This window comes from Lissotriton helveticus, chromosome 9 (assembly GCF_964261635.1).
Source record: "Lissotriton helveticus chromosome 9, aLisHel1.1, whole genome shotgun sequence".
In the NCBI taxonomy this organism is placed as follows: domain Eukaryota; kingdom Metazoa; phylum Chordata; class Amphibia; order Caudata; family Salamandridae; genus Lissotriton; species Lissotriton helveticus.
This window is the reverse complement of record NC_136070.1, coordinates 77,182,186-77,202,799: the sequence shown is the minus strand read 5'-3', so window position 1 is coordinate 77,202,799 and position 20,614 is coordinate 77,182,186. Positions and strand designations below refer to the sequence as shown.

Here is a 20,614-nt window from a genome sequence, read left to right as displayed (position 1 = left end):
GCCAGACCCTGAAACGGACCCCATGTTTAGGCAGTAACTAAGCTACGCCTTTAACAAATGTGCTTCAGGTGCCTGTGAAATCAGTATAGTATACATCATATTGTTACGGTGCATGCGAATAGCACTCAGTTGCCACTTCATCTGATGCAGGCCATAACGTGCACGTTGGAAGTCTGTGTGTTACTTCACTTGTTTTTTTCATATTTTCAATTAAATGCAACGGCTGCCATGGACACAGTCCTAAGCTAGCCGAGCACATTGATGTCTCCGCTTTGCGGGTTTCCTTGGGTGAGTGAGAGAGATAGAGCTTTGTCAGCCGTGGAGTTTGCACCCTTCCCCAGCACGTGCACTCTGCTTTTACTATATGCTAAATGTGACCTCTGAAACATGTCGGAGCACTTATCAAATGCATATTGGTCGATTAGGTGCCGACAGCAGCACTATCTAACACGACACCCCTCTCCCCAGCACTCAGTGGCACACGACAAGACGGCCAGAATGACTACCTGGCTACCAAGGCACGGAGCAGCACTTGCTACCACCCTCTGCTACAATGCACAGACCGCAATAAATTGAACAATGTGACAAAACCGACCGACCCATCATGCTGTCCAAAGCTCATAACCAATTAGTAGCTCAAAAACTAAACTAAACAAGCATTTGCAATGCCATAGGTCTCGCATTATTAAAGTTTGAGCTATTGGTGTTGCATTATTATTAGCAATGCCAATAGCTCAAACTTTATTAATTATAGTAGTGCTACTTTGAGCAGCTCTAGTTTATCTACGTCAAAAAAATAAAGAGGTGAGGGATATTTGTAAACGGTGGATTTATTGCTGTAATCTATCAGAACTTGGCATGGGTTACCTACTAGCCTTTTAGAACATTTATATTACTTTTGCATTCCACAAAGCCGTCACATAACTTCGTTTACTACCCCATATTTGAAAGGGGTGGGCCTGCAATGTTCACCAAGACCTCTTCAGTTTTTCATAAATGTATTTATGGACATCAGCGTCCATTTGAATACTTTTTTCCTCCTGCTGTGCCTTCAAGCTTGTTCAAAAGTGTGTTTTGGTAATGAGCGCTATAATTGTTTTTGGTGATGAGTGGAATTTTATGTATAGATTTGTGACTTTAGTGTGTGTGTTTCCTCCTGTTTGGTCGCTTGTTATAGTTTTATTAGACTTGCAATGTGAACTTTTTACAGCTGTTTTGATGCCTGTACTACGATTTCCTCTGATATGTGATGGGCAGGGGCCTGGTGCAGATCTGCCTATTCATCCTCCTTGCATAGCTTTTTGCACTCGGATTGTTCCAACAGTTGCCCCTGGCTGTTATTTCTGAAATGACTGCCACAGACTGTATGCCAACTGCAGTGTACCAACTGCTGAGATTTCACCACAGCCCAAGTGAAGCGATATGAGCACATTTCTTTATTCAGCTCAGTCAGTGTCCTTGTGGAGCGCAGTTTCATATGCTATAACTTTTTTTTGCTGTTTTTATATCTCTAGTCCTAACTTCTATGCACACATGCAGATTGTACTATGGGGAAATATTTGTTGCCTGCAGGTTTATACGTCTGAAAGGCAAGGGGGGCTTCAGGAAGAGTCTGTTTGCCATGTATCCTCCATGCCTTGTAAAGGGTGTTGCCTATTGAGAAATATCATCGCTTGTTAGTCAGCACATTATCACCACAGCATCACTCAGCACAACCACAGCATCACTCAGCACAACCGCAGCTTCACTCAGCACAACCACAGCATCACTCAGCGCAACCACAGCATCACTCAGCGCAACCACAGCATCACTCAGCGCAACCACAACATCACTCAGCACCACAACAGCACCACTCAGCACCACCACAGCACCACCACAGCACCACAACCCAGCACTACCACAGCTCAACCCAGCACCACCACAGCACAACTCAGCACCACCACATTATCACTCAGCACCACCACATTATCACTCAGCACCACCACATTATCACTCAGCACCACCACAGCATCACTCAGCACCACCACTGCATCACTCAGCGCAACCACAGCACCACTCAGCGCAACCACAGCACCACTCAGCGCAACCACAGCATCACTCAGCGCAACCACAGCATCACTCAGCGCAACCACAGCATCGCTCAGCACCACCAAAGCATCACTGGTTCAAATATGTTCTCTCAATGTTTCAAGCTTTATTACAAATGTCACAAAAAGATGTTAATATTTCACTTCTGTTCTTGGATTTTCGTCACAATAAAATACACTGAACATAATCTTCACAAAAGTTATTTACAAAAGTTTAAGCTATTGCCATTATAAATTACAATTACTTTTATTTAAGTATTAATTATTTAAAAAAATTAAAAGCCATTGTTATTTGTAATATCAATACATCTAAGTCACGTAAATACAAAAGCATCCACAGCACCACTCAGCGCAACCACAGCACCACTCAGCGCAACCACAGCATCACTCAGCGCAACCACAGCATCGCTCAGCACCACCAAAGCATCACTGGTTCAAATATGTTCTCTCAATGTTTCAAGCTTTATTACAAATGTCACAAAAAGATGTTAATATTTCACTTCTGTTCTTGGATTTTCGTCACAATAAAATACACTGAACATAATCTTCACAAAAGTTATTTACAAAAGTTTAAGCCATTGCCATTATAAATTACAATGACTTTTATTTAAGTATTAATTATTAAAAAAAATTAAAAGCCATTGTTATTTGTAATATCAATACATCTAAGTCACGTAAATACAAAACATGTTGCATTACAAATGCTATAGGTGTCACATTTGCGAAAGTTATAACTATTAGCATTGTAAATGACAAAGCTATTAATTTAGCTATTTTCAAAAACAACACATAAATAAAAAAATTGTCATTTAGAAGACCAATAGCTCAAACTTTCCTAATGCGAGACCTATTGCATTGCAAATGCTTGTTTAGAATTGTATTCAATACATCTCTTAGAACTTTCCTGACTTCGGACCTTATACACACAATCCTAGGTGATGTGCTTCCAAAAGAGTGCTTTTTATATCCACGGACACTGGAACTATGCGATCGTGCAGCTGCTGCAATTTTCGCAATAATATAGATTTGCCGCATTTGCCACATAATCCATCTGCTGTATTATGTGCAGATTTTAACCAAACAAAATTGTTCTTTCTGGCTCAAATCGTTCAAAAGTTACTAAAAGCACAGCAACACGTATTGCCACACAGTTTAAGCCTCTTGTCTGGTCACCTTTCTGTTGCTTATTGCTATATTTGTGTGTTAAACTGGTACTAATGAGGTGCAACCAATGCCCAGGCTGTGTCAAAAGTGGTAAAATGACAATATAATTAGGTTTTACAATCATACAATGTGCAGCATTAAGCCACATAATTTGCCTTTTCCTGCCACATAACCTACTCAACCCTGCGATATAAATTGGCCCTTCCCTGCCCCATAATTCCATTGGCCCTACTTATATCCTGTTAATGTCATCCTTTGTGCCAGTGAGGTGGAAGTGGACGGGACCTTTTGGGGTCGACATTCCCAAGATTTTTTTGTTTAATAGAAACATGACCTGTTCTTTTTTTCAGATTAAAAAACAATAGTTCCCGAGCAGCCGCAGGCTGAGGGTAAACAGGGATGTCCTCCTGTGTAGCTGACAGAAGGGAGGAGGTATGCACATATAATTAAATAAATAAAGCAGCAGCAGCAAGGACACTCATTCACCCTCTACTCTCTTAGGTGCCTGCTTTCTGGGAAATATGTGGACATATGGACGTACTGAAAGGGATGTCTTGCAGCTAGAAGTGTTTCTTCTGTGGCTGCTGGTAGCTATAATTAAAACTGTGAACACCAAGGGGCATATTATCAAGCCTGTGCGATAAAATTATCGCCGCTTTATCGGCCGAAAACGGCCGATAAAGCGGCGATAATGGGCTTGATAATATGCTCTATGGAATTCCAATCGAAGCTCATGTTAGATGTGAAGACATAGATGTCTTCACATCTAACATGAGCTTCGATTGGAATTCCATAGAGCATATTATCAAGCCCATTATCGCCGCTTTATCGGCCGTTTTCGGCCGATAAAGCGGCGATAATTTTATCGCACAGGCTTGATAATATGCCCCCAAATCATTACCATTTAAAAGAATACACAGAGAACTTTGGGTACTCACTGAAAACAGCCTTGAGTGTGCCAGCCAGTCCTACCTCCTCCTTGCTGTGAAAAGTTAACATCAAATTCCAACTCGTCTTCATGTCTAACAGGCACATGCATCAAGACAATCTTTTTCAAGTCCTTAATTGCGATTATTAAGGAAACGCAATTAAGGACTCTCAAAAGCCTATGCATGAAGTAATCGTGAAGTAATCGTGCATATTAAAATAGCCATTCCTAAACATTTCTTTTTTGCGACTCACAAATTGTGAGTCGCAATTAAGGAATCTCTTCCGATTCATTCCTATGGGCCTAGAGGCCCATAGGAATGAATGGGAGATTGCATGCACAATTTGCGAGTAACAAATTTCAAGGGTGCAAGGGTATCCAAAGGACACCCTGTTGCACCCCTGAAATTGCTCTGTGCACACATGTTGCACACACACATGCCCCATGGGCATGTGTGTGTGTAACCTACAACTTTGAAAAAAGCACTTTAGTGCATTTTTCAAAGTTTTTGCAAATTACAATCAAGTTCAACTTCATGGTAATTTGTGCTCCTAATAGTGAAATCACTATTTTGAAGTGGTTCTTGCATTGCATTTAAGGAATCGCAAATTGCGATTCCTTAAATGCAATCACAATTTGAGAAATCGCAATTATTTGCAAATTCTCAAATTGCGAGTGCCTTGAACCTTAATGCATCGCAATTGCCCTTGTTGCGGGCGCAAACGGATGATTTTTGCGGATCGCACCGTTTGCAACCGCAGAAATGGTTGATGCATGTGCGTGTAAGTTCTTTGGACTTCTTAAATACCCCCTGTTGTTACCCTACTAATAAAAGTACATTCTTCAGTTGTAGGGATGTCTAATTATTGTATTCTTTGCATCGTGGTAAGTCTTTTCAGTGATATCACACCGCATCTCTCAGTCTTTTGACCATAGGATCAGTTTCTCGGTGTCCCCTTTCAGGGCCAGTGACCCCTAGGAGTTGAATTCCCTCTTTGACAGCAGTCCATAGTCTCTTGTTACTTCAGTGCACTTAATGCAATCCGTTTATAGCCGAAGGTGGTATGAAGTCTTTTTTCTTACGATGGGATCCGGTCTCCCTGTAAACACAGAAGGGCTACTGAGAGCACTTCCATGGACGTCAATTCACCGAAATGCCAGGGGTCGCGGAAGTGACATCACATGCCCTTTGACCTCCACTTTCACTCACACACACATACTTACACATACACACAAGTTCACACATATACATTCTCTCACACATAAACACACTCTCACCTGCAAGTACACACACAACATACATTCAAAAGCATTTTTTTTTTAAGTTACGTCAGCAGTCATTGAAGGGCATATTCCAGCTCATTGTACTCCATTTCAATTACTATTAGTGAATAATATTATTTATTCACTATTAGTGTAATAAAAAATTGACAGAAAATAAAGAAAGTGGAACCCTTGTGTTCATGGCACTGAATTTGCCACCTCTGAGGCCTGGGGTCACAAAGGCATTGCTAGGGGTAGGAAAGGGCAAGCCAGGCGTTACAGCTGCGACCCCTGGCAACTCCTAAATGACGTCAATTAGTAGGTCTGATCAGATCCTGTGCTCCACCCACCCCAGCATTCCTTTTTCTGACTCCTCCCATCCACTTCCATGTCCCACTTGCTTTGGTCATGTAAGAGCCATGATATCTCTGGCCCTTTGATTCCCTCTCTCTGTTGCTCTCTATTTAGAGGGAGAGGGAATCAGGAGAAAATGGAAGGGGTAAATGGAGAGAAGAGCTACCCAGCTAGAAACAGGAGAGAAAGGATGAACTGATGAATGGGTGAGTGTCAGAGGGAACGAGAATAATGTGTGTGTGAGACAGAGAGAGAAAGGAAAGGAAGTGGAGGGGGAATGACAAAGGGAGAGTGAAGGGAACAGGCACGGAAAGCAAAAGTTTCTTCAGGATGCATAGTTTGCAGGTCATAGATTCTAACCTCAGACAGAAAAATTAGTTGGTAAATGCACCAGCTACTAAGATCTACATGTATCCTGCATAGGATGATCAGGTTTGAAGACTAAAAAACTGGTGCAGACAGGGAAAAAGGAATTCATGTTGGCTCTGATAAAGGTCAATGAAGGACTTCACTGAATACATACACGTAGGAAGCTGACTCTATATATGATATATCAAAATGTGCTATTCTAGAGGGTAGTGTGTCAAGCAGCCTTAGGCATATCAGAGAGAAGTGTAGGACTTCTGACTGATTGTAACGATTGTCTCGTATTTGAGCCATAAGTATATTATATACTTTTTTAGATTGTAACCCCTAGGGAGGTACTTACATGGTTTTATGTAAATAAAAATATTTTTTATAGCAAACTACTTTTTTGTACATGCATTTATGTAATATATTGTGAAACCCCTGACATTGTGATTGGTAATTGTTGGTGTTCTATGATAGAGTTTGCAGGAAACTGCTGGGATATAGGGCCATATGTATCAAGCTAATTAGCATTCGCAAAGACCGAAATTCTGCGAATTTCGGCCTTTGCGAATGCTAATTAGATAAATGGTATGTATCAAACATGTTTGATGCAAAATAAGGAATTGCAAAATTTGCTATTCCTTATTTTGCGATTGCACTTAAGGAATCGCAAATTTTGCGATTCCTTAAATGCAATGTATCAAACAAAAAATATTCAAAAATTGCCATTAAGGATTCGCAAATTACCACCAACTTCTAGTTGGTGGTAAGTTGCGAATTCTTTTCAAAAAGCTTTTTTACAAAAAAACAAAGGTGCCATATGACGCCCATACATGCCCTTAGGGCATGTATGTGCGCCATTTGCCCCCAAATGTCTTTTTCAGGGGTGCAGCAGGGTGTTCTTGAGACACCCCTGCACCCTTGAAAAAAATCCTAATTTGCGATTAGCAAATTGCTAATCGCAAATTGCACTTTCATTCCTATGGGCCTCCTGACCCATGGAAATGAATGGGTAATTTGCGATTAGCAATTTGCTAATCGCAAATTAGGAATGCTAAGGAATCGCTATCGAAAAGCGATTTTGTACATACATACCGTTTTGCGAATTCCAAATAGCGATTCCTTAAAATTCGCTATTTGGAATTCGCTAAACGGAAGTATGATACATATGGCCCTTTGTGATTTCTCAACATATCAGCAGTAGTGATATACAAGCAATTAAGTGCTATTGGGTGCTTGGCAAACAGGGTCAGGTCTCTTTTCTACATATGGACATCTACAAATATACACAATAGTAAAAACAATTATGCACACGACTCAATGAAGAGATCCACACCAATTTATAAAAAATAACAGGTATCTTTATATATATTTAGGCACCAAACCAGTTCCATCAGATAAGTATGTTTTTCAATAGAAATACTTTTTCATTTAGAAAGTGAAAACAGTGCAATTTTCAGAAGCTGCAATGCTATCCTATGGGAGGACGAACAAGTACGGCATTCAGGTGCAGTAGAGCGACTTACGGGACCAATCCCCAGGAGTTAAGGTGAGTGGTCGGCAAGGTCCTAGGCAGTATTACCCTATGAGGGTCGGTCTCTGCATAAAGAGGCTGCAGGCTTTGACTGAGAGGCCAGTCAGGATGAACCAACAAGGGGGATCAGGCCTAACAATGCTCGGGGAAGTAGGGACACCTTGGGTCCTCTACTCTACGGCTCAGGAGCGACAAGTACAGAGGTGTCTTTAAGCATCGAGTTTCCCTTACAGAGAGCGGTAACAGTAGAAGGGGGCCTGCGTGCAGAGGCTGCAGGTGGTATTGGTGAGTCCACAAGAGGCAAATCCACAGTGGACTGGGTCTCTGGAGGGATGGGGGAACCACGCTGGCACAGTTAGCTCACTCAAACTTGAGTTTGGAGCGACGGGTGCAGTGGTGCCCTTAGTGCTCAGACTTTTGTAGTTTTGAAGTCCTCTCAGGTCTCTTTGGGTGTCTACAGGATGCAGGGAAATAGGTCAGCTGCTTCACGGGAGATTTGGGGTCCGGGGTGAAGTGCTGGCAGGTCTCCAGGGCTTTGGAGACTCAGCAGCTGCAGGACAGGTCATCATTTGGTGCAATTGTCACAGGGATGAGTGCCATGTGGTATTTTCACTTTTGTCTGCACCAAAACATGCAGCCTGCAGTGGCAGTCTTGCATGTGTTTGGTGAGGGGTCTCTTATGGTAGCACAAGTCATGCTGCAGCCCTTAGAGACCCTTCTTTAGTACATCATGCCCTCGTGCAACAAAAACCCAGTTTCATAGAATACACACATATATATATATTCACTGAAAAAACCATAGGTTTCACACCAGTTATAGTTAGGTGGAAATTGTACTCGCATAAAACCATTGAAATTCCCACGTTATAGTTAGTTGTACTCACTATAACTTGCGCGTGCAATCCACTGCTGATGACGTCACATATTATCTTACTCATGACATGGTCAGTGACATCACTCATGACATCACTGATGACATCTCAAATGACATCACTGATGACAACATCCTTGTGACAAAGTGGCAGACCTCCTATCAGCATAAAATAACCTTTGACACACACATTCAAAAATAGAAACTAACATTTTCTTAAAAAAGGAGAAACCAATACCAATTACAACAACTTATTAGGTAATTCCAACATCTACATACACATCCACTCATTCACCAACAGTTCTATATAGTCACTCATGCATGTACTTACTCATCATATGTACTCATACACCTATACATCCTGTTACACACTAATACTCATCCATATAGTTACTCACACACAAATTCACACATGCAAATAAACTATCAAAAAACCATTTACTTGATTATACTGCTATATACACACCACTACACATACTTCTACAGAAACGGAAACATATTTACTCTCTTAAACAATCAATTATAAAAACACATACTCACTAACCCACCCATACACACAATCATCCACCCATACAGTCTTGCACACATGCTGTCTTCAAAATACATACAAATAGTGAGTCACTCATTCATGCATCTGTGCTCTAAGTAATATCCCCTACCGAACCATACAGACACTGATACTGATACTCAAAAAAACAACTAATAACCCATATACACACTCATGTAGCTACTCACCAACCCATGCAGCCACTTATACACAAAGTGAGACACAGATACAGATATTTAAATATTTAAACATTACTCGCTAATATATGTATTCACTAAGATACATTTAATAAGTCAGTTAACCAATCAATTTTACACACAAAAAACATCCATTTAGACATTTATTTACCCATTTATTCTTCCATCAACCTTTAGATATACATATATAAAAAATATTTATTTTTCAGAAAGATACACATTCACTGGATGACGTCATCAGTGATGTCATTTGAGATGTCATCAGTGATGTCATGAGTGATGTCACTGACCATGTCATGAGTGATGTAATATGTGACGTCATCAGCAGTGCATTGCATGCGCAAGTTATAGTGAGTCCAACTAACTATAACGTGGGAATTTCAATGGTTTTATGCAAGTAAAATTTCCACCTAACTATAACTGGTGTGAAACCTATGGTTTTTTCAGTGAATTTAATAGGTTTTTTAAATGCTAATTCCTAACTATAACTGGTGTGAAACCTATGGTTTTTTCAGTGAATATATATATATATATATATATATATATATATATATATATATATATATATATATATATATATATATATAAAATTTCTATGGCAAAATGAAACCCCTCATTTTGTTCCTTTTCAAATTAAATGTATTAAGTGTTACCACTTTATTCCAATCAAGATGACTTCAGGTGTGCCATACTTTTGTCATAAGTAAGACTGTTAGCGTTCTAGTTGTTCTTTAGAACACTCTGGGACATTCTGTCATTGGGCTATAGTTGTGCTACATCCGGCTGATATTTGGGCTACATTTGTTTTTTTTTGTCTCTGGTGGCCATCTTTGGGCTACATTGGGCTACATTTGGGCTCTAACATATATATAGCCCAATGTAGCCCAAAATGTATTTTTTCAAAGTTAATTTTCGTAAAAACCACTGGAGCATATATCTTGAGACATAGCAAAGGCACATTGGGGTACCAGTCCCTACAATTTTGCCAAGTTTGGTGGAAATCCATTCAGCCGTTCGGGCTAAAAGTGAGTCCAACCGCCCAATGGAAATTAACATGGGGAAAACACGTTTTGGGACCCCCCTTTTATCTCGGCCCCCGCTTGACGGATCCACCCGAAACTTTCAGGGAAGGAGCGGAGCGCAGCGAGGCAAAGTTAAGGAAATTACATGCAGATCCCTCATTCGGCGCCAAAGTTATTCCCACTAGAATGTTGCGGATTTCCTATGGAAAACGATCCTAACTATAACTACCTACTGGCGACCGCCAGTAGGTAATATATATATATATATATATATATATATATATATATGCACTCCATCCAGCCCCCGCAGAATCATCCACAAACTCATCCACGGAAGAAGGCACAGACTCGAGGTAGTCAGGATTCGGCATCTGTTTATTCTCGTGGGTCACCCTCAATCCCAGAGCTAAAAGAGAGACGCGTTTCGGCTTGCTAGAAGCCTTTATCAATCTGGTTGGCGCCATTACAAAAACATATTATATAGCTCTTCCCAATTACGACATTAGTAAACATAGAAAACATACTGAAAAATGCTACAACAATGTGGTCCCTATGCAGCATACAGATCCATGTTACCTACAGCTGGGTATCAGCGATGGTTAAGGTGCAGCATATTTAAACATATAAATTGCACAGTGCATGTAACTAGTTAACGTGAAATCTCTTCATATATTTAGAATATATATTTATATCTTACAAAAGAAAAAACACACTATTTAGTGTTGTGAAACAGGCCCACCAACAGTGCTTCATTTAGATTCCTTTATTCAGAGGCAAGATTAAAGGCATTACACGTCTCCACTCGTACGAGTCTTAATTATATGCACATGTTTTTGGCGAGTTCGTTAGCTTCTTAAAATGTAACTCAAAACATTAAATATATATATATATATATTCCTTAGCACCCAAATTATATCAGGCGTGGCTGTCCCTTTAGGGTCTAGTTGGACCCAGTATTTTATACTCAGTTAGTAGATGAAAAGCCCACACAACATAGTATATTTTGTTCTTTTTAGCCCCAGCTCTTTCTTCACCAACAGTATCCTCTATTGCACTTAGGATCAAAAGTGCTGTCCCTTTATATGCACATTGCTCACTGATGTTTGGAATGTTGGACATGAGTTTGCCCCAACATTTGGAAAGTTGCCGGTGCCATTTTTGTAGTGAGGCTCTGCCAACTCTAGAAGAAGCTGTTGCCAGAGTCCAACAAACACACTATACGCTACAAGAGGGGCAGCCATGTCGTGCCTCCAGAGTAATGCATAGATGGGTCAAGTGAATGAATGAATGAAACAGCATTTATGGAGCACAGCCTACTCCAAGGAGAGACCCAGCTCTAGTAGTAGTTTCTCTCCAACATAGGGGACTGGATGGAATTACCTCATTTTGTGGACAGCCAAGTTTTTAATTTCTTTCTGAAAATGTCAAGGGTGGCCTGAAGTGCCAGCGAGGGTTGATAACAGGCTTTAGCACAGAGATTCTAGAATGATCTCCCCCGATTCTAGTCCAGTGGATTTTTGGAATGGTGACCATAAGTCGGTCGTAATGTCCTGGGGGGAGGGAGGGGCACAGATAGAAAGCCTCCTCCTACGGTATACTGTGCCCTGTCCATGCAGTGCTTTATGCGCCAGGACCAGTGTTTTAAATTGAATCCTGTTTTTCACAAGTAGCCAGTGAATTGCATAAAGCTGCTTCAGACCAAAAACAAAATGTTCGGGTCTGACTGCCATAGTTATGATTCGGAAAGGTTTGGCGTCATTCGATACATTAAATGGATTCAATCTCTTCTGTGTTCAAGTGGAAGGGACTGGAGGTGTGCTAGGAGAGGGGCAGGGCCCGAGGAAGAAGTACAGGTCTCTCCAGTCCCCAGAGTTCCTGTGTGATTATCTCATTAGACTTTTTTTGCTTTCATTCTGATACTTGTCCTGTTTAGCCTTTCCTAAATTCTGTACTACAAGAACCAGAATTAAAATGAAAAAGCTGGAATTGATCATTTGTTTGTTCATGCTTGGATTTAGAAACCTTGAGAGCTCTGAGGTAGACGCAGAGAGGGAGGGGCCCAGTAGTGCCACATTTGTCAGCAGGAGCATGTATCACTACACAGACTAACAACATCTTGTAAACATTATGTGTACTCCTGTAGGACCATCACACGGGTAGGCAGAGGGGTATTATGCCCAAATCCCTTTACTTTTTTCAGGGCCCATGCTTCTGCTGTATATTGCTTTATAGATTCCAAAGCAATACTACTTATTAATGTACCATGTGAGCACTGAGGTCCTTTACTCTCCCACAATCCTCCTGTGTTTGTCCTTGAAATCAATGTTTTATGTAGCAATTGGGCTTTGAGATATCTGTTACCTAAATTTACTTAAAAACATCGGAAAAGCAGCAACTGCATGTTAGTTACTGGAATCTGAGAAATACTGAGGCCAGTGATTAAAAGTCTCAATCTTCTTGATAGGTACAATTCATAACTTCATGCTTTCCCTCCCTAGTTTGTATTATTTTATTTAGAAGGTTTTATAGAGCGCGAACCAGACCCTTGCGGGTATCAGAGCGCTTTACAGGCAATGAGGAAAAATTATAAATCCAGGTACACAACAAGTCGAAACCAATATAAGTGTAAATACTGTGCAAGCATACATCAAACAAATGAAGTAGATCAAATATAAATAACACAATGTGCAAAATAAGATAAAGAGAGGGGTGTGGGCCGAGAGAGCATCAGTGCAAGAGGGTTGTCAGTTTGCACCTATAAAAGTCATGGTATCTATAGGTGATGATCATGTGAATTTTTTCATGAGAATTGACTTTACATCCTTTTTGAAGAATGAAGTAGATGTAATAAGTCTGGTTTCTGGGGGTAGTGCGTTCCAGATCCTAGGAGCCATCCCTGAGAAGGAGCGTTTATACGTTGTAGACTTATTAAATCTGTGTGGCTTCAGTAATAAGTTTTCTGCACTCCTTGTGGATCTCTTACCCCCGAGATAGTTAATTTCTGAGAAAGATAACTAGGTGCCTTGTGGTGAACGGCTTTGTGAGTCATGCAGGCTATTTTTAGGTGAATTCTGGCTTCCCATGGTAGCCAATTCAAGGCTTTTAAGTCCGGGGAGATGTGGGCCCTTTTTTTTGAGCCCGTGATGAGTCTAGCTGCAGCATTGATGGTGGCTCTGAGTGGTGCTGTAGTAGCTTTGGGGAGTCCGCAAAGAGAGACACTACCGTACTCGATCCTGGGAATCACTAGAGCTTGCACTGCCATCTTGAAGTCGTTTTTTGGTAGGAAGGGTTTAAGCTTCCGTAGAATATTAATCTGGAAGTCTGCTCCCTTTGTTGCATTGGCAATATGTTTATGCATGTTGAGTTTCTAATCAAGGGTTATACCCAGTCATTTTGCTGAGTCAATGATTGTTGGTTGAACGTTGAATGCCGTGGGGTGTTTGAACCAATCCTGAAGGAGGGGTATTTTGGAGGGTGGAGCAATAAGTAGGAATTCCGTTTTGAGTGTGTTAAGCTTGAGATGGTTCTCAGCTAGCCATGATTGGGTGTTCAGCACCGTTTTGTTAAGTAGTTTGATGTCATCTGGAGTATGAATCTTCAGGTAAAGTTGTGTATCGTCTGCGTACATGTGAAATTGGACGTTGGATGCTTGCAACAAGACAGTAAGAGGTTCCATAAATAGATTGAAAAGTGTAGGGGATAATGCGGACCCTTGTGGTACTCCCAGAGTTACTGGTACGGGTTTGGATAAGGAGTTATTGACCTTGAATTTTTGGGTCCGGTTTTGAAGAAAGGAGGTAAACCAAGTAAGTACTGAGTCTGAGAGGCCCATTCTGCGATTCAGGAGGTCAATCAGGTTTTCGTGTTTGACCGTATCGAAGGCTGAGGAGAGGTCTAATAAGATGAGTAGGCATGATCCATTCCGATCGAGTATTTGTAAGGCGTCGTCAATAATGTGCGACATGGCTGATTCGGTGCTATGCCCTGCTCTAAAGCCAGATTGGTGATTGTCAAGGAGGTCGAAGTGGTCAATGTGTTTAGTCAGTTGTTGGAACTCACATTATTCCAAGAGTTTGGCTAGATTAGAGCTATTAGGAATAGGGCGATAGTTTTTAAGGTCCATCGAGTCGGCTGTGGGGGGTTTTAGGATGGGTGACACTTGACCAATTTTGAGGATGTCAGGGATGCTGCCTTGATGCAGAGAACTGTTAATGATCCTAGTCCAGAGTGGTAGGATCAGAGGTGCACACATTCACGAGCGACAACGTGTTCTATTTGCTCGTCTGTATCTGTGACCCTTTTGATGCTCTACTTCGTGGTACTACAAATGTATAGTGAAATATGCAGCTAAACTATACACCGAAGATCTAACAAATAATGCAGGAAAGAAATCAAAATTATGTGGCTTATTACGCGTAGAAATGGAATTTGTGTCAGAATTTTGTGGCATTGTCATCTAGAAAGTTTGGCATTTTAAAGTTTGCATAATTTGATTCTGTGTAATTACGTGAAATTTTGGGAAAATTCTGCGAAATTACATAATTCACGAAATGCAATTCTGTCATTTAGTGCTATATTTTTCAGAAAAATGCGTCCTTCCATCAATTTTTGGCGTGAAGATGCATTTCTACAAAAAATCAGTAGCTCTGGACAGCCTCTCACTTTCTGGTTGTTCTCTTTGTTCCTATGCTCCCGTGCTAATATTTTCTAGTGAATGGAGTACAATTGTGCAACACGGTGTAATGAGTGGACTTTTGTGTAACAAGCATAATAGGAAATTCCCACTATTATGGCAGCATAGTTTAGTTTTCTCCGGGCCTAATTTTAACCCACAATGATTCCAATAAGGATCCCACCAATATCAAAGACGATATAAGTTTCTTAAGGAAAAATGATCTACATTTTACAGATCCTCCTTAAAAAAAAAGTCATTCTGGAAGGTAATTACAATGCCGCACACAACACGAAACAAGCCCACAGGTGAGCACTTACTGTAATATAAGGTTTAATGCTTGAGTGTTTAAATCTAGATTTTCTGGGTAAATCCTAAAACTTCTCTCCTATAGTGTATTTACTTTAAAAGACATTTGTAAGTAATAATTTCTAGTAAGAAACAGCAATGTAGAACAACAGTGTATAGTACATATGTATCAGATTTGTTAGGGAAATGTCTCACTCAGAGGTACATTAAGATTGAATATGTCACAAGTTAAAAAAGATGCACATTGCTTGGGAGTCTTCTAAACCCTGCGTGCCCCCTCATAATAATTGCAACTTTGAGAGCATGTCTGTGACATAAATATGAATCTGAATGAATACTGAAAGTAAGAATTTTGACAAAGATAAATAAATCATTCTTTCCACTCTCCTTCAATTACAGTTAAATATTTGAGTAATTTGTTACCTGCTGCCAAGGCAAGCACTTCCACCAGCCAACCATAAGGGAATATTGACACAATCCAGGAAAAATGGCAACCTCTTTTATGACGGAGAACTGCAACTAAGAGCTGTAAATGACCAACTAACTTATACAAAGTGTCTGTAACTGTTTCTCCGTGTGCACTGTTTTTTTTTTTAATTAAGAGGTCTTTTTGAAATAGATTTTGAGCTAGGAGCACTTCATTGTTGAAATCTGCAAATGAAGCAGCCAATGGTAGCTAATGTGGAAGGTGTGCCAAATCCATTTTTCAGCTAAAAGACTGCAGCTGATGAAGTGCGAAATTCTTTCTAAATAATGCAAGGGAACCCCTTTTTTCTCAGCCCTAGCTTGATAGATCAACCCGAAACTTTGCAGCAAGGAATTGAGGTAGATGAACTTTTCGTTGGAAAGTTTTGTGAAGATTCGTCAATTGGAGCCAAAGTTATCAGCAAAACAAAACATGCTTTTGCTATGAAAACACTGTTCTAACTATGTGTAGCTATATTTAGGTCAGGGTTTTTGATGAATCGTCATGACATTTTCTAAATAAAAAGTTAATCCTCCTCAGCTTTCTGGGAAGTTTCATTGTGATCCGTCAAGTTGTGGGGGAGGGGATATTCTCCGGGCGAGAACATTTTCCCATAGGAATATTAAGAAGCTATTTAGAAAAAAATGCCTGACCAGAATTACACACAATATGGCAGAAAGCTAGATCTTTACTCAGAAAGCGTGATTTTTATGATTTGGTGCACATCTGTTCACCGGGTTTCGAGAAATGAATGTTCAAATGTTAGTGATATCTAAAAAGTTGGTACTTTGGTATTCCTGCGGTACCGCAAATTAAAAAAATAAACCACTCTGATTGTGCTGCAAGAGTTTTTATTTCCAGTCCGCAACTTCTGTACCACAAGAATGAAATAATTATGTTTTACCTCTGGAAGACTTAGGGTCTGCATTAAGTAGAGTGACGGTGGAAATCGTTCATTTTTTAGAGGAAGTGCTATAACTGGAGGATAATCCACTGGGGTAATTTTCTTCTCCCTACGATCAAAGTTCAAAGTTGGACTCAGCTTTAGTATTTACACAAGAAATCAGAGGATTCTATATTACCACCCAGGGCAGAACTAGGTCCCTAAAGGTGGACTATCAGAAAACCAAGATAGTGCATGTGAGGCTCTATCCATCCCCTTCTCACATATCCGAAAGCTCCTGACAGCCTCTCTCCATCCCTTGCTCGCTCACTTTGCCGACTTCCTCATTGCCACTTTCGCTGCCACCCTCCTCTGTCCACTCTCTCCCAATCATCTATCGCCTCCTCTCCATCTTTTATCCCTCCATTACTGTTATTACTCCCCCCTTCCTTTCTTTCCTTCCTTCCTCTCCTCCTCTACTTTTCTAGCTCATGTTTTTCTGCTATTTGCATTATCTCTGGATGCCTCTCATCTCCCTGTTGTTGTGTTTTTGTATTTCTTCTCATGTTTTGCTGTTTCCCACCACAGCAGCCCTCTTATTTTTTGTCTATCCTTTCCTCTCTTTGCCACAGGGTGGCTTAAATATTCATGCATACTGAAAGACGGTTAACCCTTGATTTACTGGGTGTTCAAAGCTAGATAAATGCAATGGGTGTGTAAGAATAACCATCATGCCCCATTGGCATTTACCTATCTGCTTCCAGTAACAAGATCACGCAGTAGTTGTGTAGTCGAGAAGGGAACAAAGCCCCCAAGCAGAAGTGAGAGCTGCTAGCATAGCCTGTGCTGCAAGAATTACCTCCAGGGTGAGAATATATTGGCAGATCCAATGCAGTTTTACTGCGTCGATTCGGGGGCAGGCAGCCGCCCTGTGGCGGGATGTAGGATGCATTACTTCCATAGGGCTGCAGGTGAGGTAGAAGCTAAAGGGGTGGGCAGCTGCCCTGTGGCGGGATGTAGAATGTGTTACCTCCACAGGGCTGCAGGTAAGGTAGAAGCTTAAGGGTTAGACAGCTGCCGGGAAACATCCATAACAACGTGGGCATTACCCCGCACTGCTATTACAACGCTGCTATCCCAACGCAAGTCCCTACAACGACTTGCGCTGGAGGGCGCTGTAGGATAGGGAATAGTTTCATTTTCTATCCAACACCTTCCCTACTGTCAACGTGGGCTGGAGTTGGAATAGAAAATTAAACTATTCCACTATCCAGCGCCCCCCAACGCAAGTCGTTGTAAAAACTGCGTTGTAATGGCATGCGGGGTAAAAGCCCGCGTTGTAATGCCGTACAACCCAGCTGCCCTGTGGCAGGTTGTAGGATGTGTTACTTCCATAGAGCTGCAGGTGAGGTAGAAACTTAAAGGGTAGGCAGCTACCCTGTGGCGGGATGTAGTATACGTTACTTCCACAGGTGAGGTAGAAGCTCAAGGAGTGTTCTGAACAACATTGTTATCATCACCACGGGTCTTCCAACAACTGGTGCACTAGGCATCTTGCTCTTTGAACGGCAGCACATCTTTCCTACTTCTGTAACTTGTGCAACCCGGCGCTGAACCTACGCGGCTGCGGCTGCCACAACAGCTTCAAAGAATGTGGTGGGACTGTTCCTGAGGGTCAATGGCAGTAATTCGTAATTGGATCAGTCCATTACCCCCACCCTTCCCCAATAACATTTACCTGACTGCATGAGCTCTGCTTCGTCAGGTGCAATGCTGGATACGTAGAGCACATGGGGTCGGGAGGAATACACACCCAATCTGTACCATAAGGACTTGAGGGGACAGCCCAGCCTTTCTCTAGGGATGACATTACTGAGAGTCCAACAAAAGCTCTCAGTGAGCACCAGCTTGTACGGTCATGTCACGTGACACACATACATGCAATGAATTAAAGGCTGCCACTTTAGTAAATGGAAGGTGATAACTCTGCGTCTGATCATGGAAGTTTACTGACTTCACTCCCGTGGCCAGAGGGTTGCGATCCAGGCACTGAAGTGAGGGAGGATGGACACAGGGTTGCCTTTAGATGACAGCCATGTGAAGTGATCCCATACTTCACTGAGCCCTTGTTTCAGATACTTCTGAATGGAGTCATTCCTAGTGAAATAGAACATAAATATGATCATTTAAACAAGTAAAGACATTGAAATCGATTTGTTTCATTTAATGGCTTAATGCTGAATAGATTGTCTTTGCTAAATTATTCTGTACTATAAACAAAAACAGCCATCCCTGTATTAAATACGGTTGCATTACATAATAGAACATAGTATACTGTAGTAATAATAATACCATAAAGAAATATATCATCTTGTCAACATCTACATTTATTTCCCAGTTCAGGGTGATAGCATTTTTATAACATGATTAGTTGATTTAATAGCTTCCATTAAGGAAAATCACGAATGGTTGAATATTATTATTGAATTAAACTACATGTCAAGTAGTGTCGCCTCCGAAGAATATACACTGAATCTATAATATGACTCAATATAAGCAAGCCTTATAACAACATAGATATGTTTCCCAATCCAAAATAGCGGCCATTTAGAGCAGATCATTTCAGAAATGCATCGCCGTAAAACAAAAGGATATATGTTTAAAATAAAGAAATTCACATAGCAAGAGCAAGAGGATTTAGAAACCTCAACAATTGTTTGTTATTTCTCTTCTTTTCGTAACAACTCTAACATATAAGGTATACCAACATGAGCAATTGCTCCACACTACGATGGCGCTTGATTAGAACAAAAGACCATAGCGTAGGGTCATCCGGAACTAAACCGAATACCCCCGGAAGTAACTAACAAGGGCAGACGCCGAGATTGGAAATCTCTTTAAAAAGGGAGAGAGACGACAACTCTCGACCATGCAGTAGATACGTAAAGGGCATCCAAACGGCTGTATGAAAGAGGTAAGTGAACTAAGGGATTCGAATAATTAAAAAACAGGGCAACCGTTCGTATAGGCATAAGCAATTGTGAGAAATCTGTAAATAGATAAACGCATTGGGGATTGGGATACACAATGCTAAACGATTAGGCGAGTAGATAAATGATTAGATAAATATGTCGGCAATCCATAAAGGCGAGCTCAGTTGTGAGAATTTTTACATTTGAGTTATGTAAATACCATTTGAATATTTAGCAGTAGGCCGTGGCCACATCTACTTCAAACACTTTTGAGTGCGAGTATAACTACAAATAAAGGAACTAGATTGATACTCCCCATTATTGTGCATGTTATGGTATAATTCCCGGTTCAGATAAGCAGAATAAGAGAATTTATAAACCATACAACCGACATCATGCTACACAATGTGGAAAGAACAAGACCGGTTTATTTATGTATCGACTGCACTGATTGCAGTTTGAGGAAGGTCCATGCAGTAAGTAAAGCCGTTAAAGGCTAACTAAGCACTTACTACGAGACTTTGATCGCCCCTATGTATAATATATCAAGAACAAATATAATCATAAATAATAAAACAGAATCTAGGTTACGACATAATTGCCGTTTTTGAATTAAGCTGAATGTAAGAAATCATAAATCAAATAATAAGATTCAATTTAAATAACAAACTTCAACTTGTCATTTAATTACAGCTGAGGTTAAGAAATTATCAATATTGAAATCGATCATCCTGAGAGATGAAATAGAGACTGACATGCCAATTTGATAAATAAATAGGTAAGCAAGAAATGTTCAAATGTGTTTATAAACACTCAGGAAACTTTCACAAAATGCCTAACCAACCGGGTATACATTTCAGATCCAGACTAAGAAAAATAAGAGTAAGGCATCATCACACATCTGAGTGGGAAAGAAACAATATAAAAATCTGCAGAAAACCAAAGGTAACTTCAGAAATGGAGAATCAATTAAGTCGATAATCTAAAACCTAGA

At 40.6% G+C, this 20,614-nt stretch overlaps 1 protein-coding gene across 1 annotated transcript in view; it reads left to right on the top strand.

Annotated features, from left to right (window-relative positions):
• Nucleotides 1–20,387, top strand: part of LOC144783133 (t-SNARE domain-containing protein 1-like) — a 54,307-nt gene extending 33,920 nt beyond the window's left edge. Inside the window, exon 3 of the mRNA XM_078662269.1 lies at nt 20,314–20,387. Within this exon, the coding sequence (XP_078518395.1) occupies nt 20,314–20,387 (74 nt within the window). The remainder of the gene's footprint in view (nt 1–20,313) is intronic.
• The last annotated feature ends 227 nt before the right edge of the window (nt 20,388–20,614 follow it).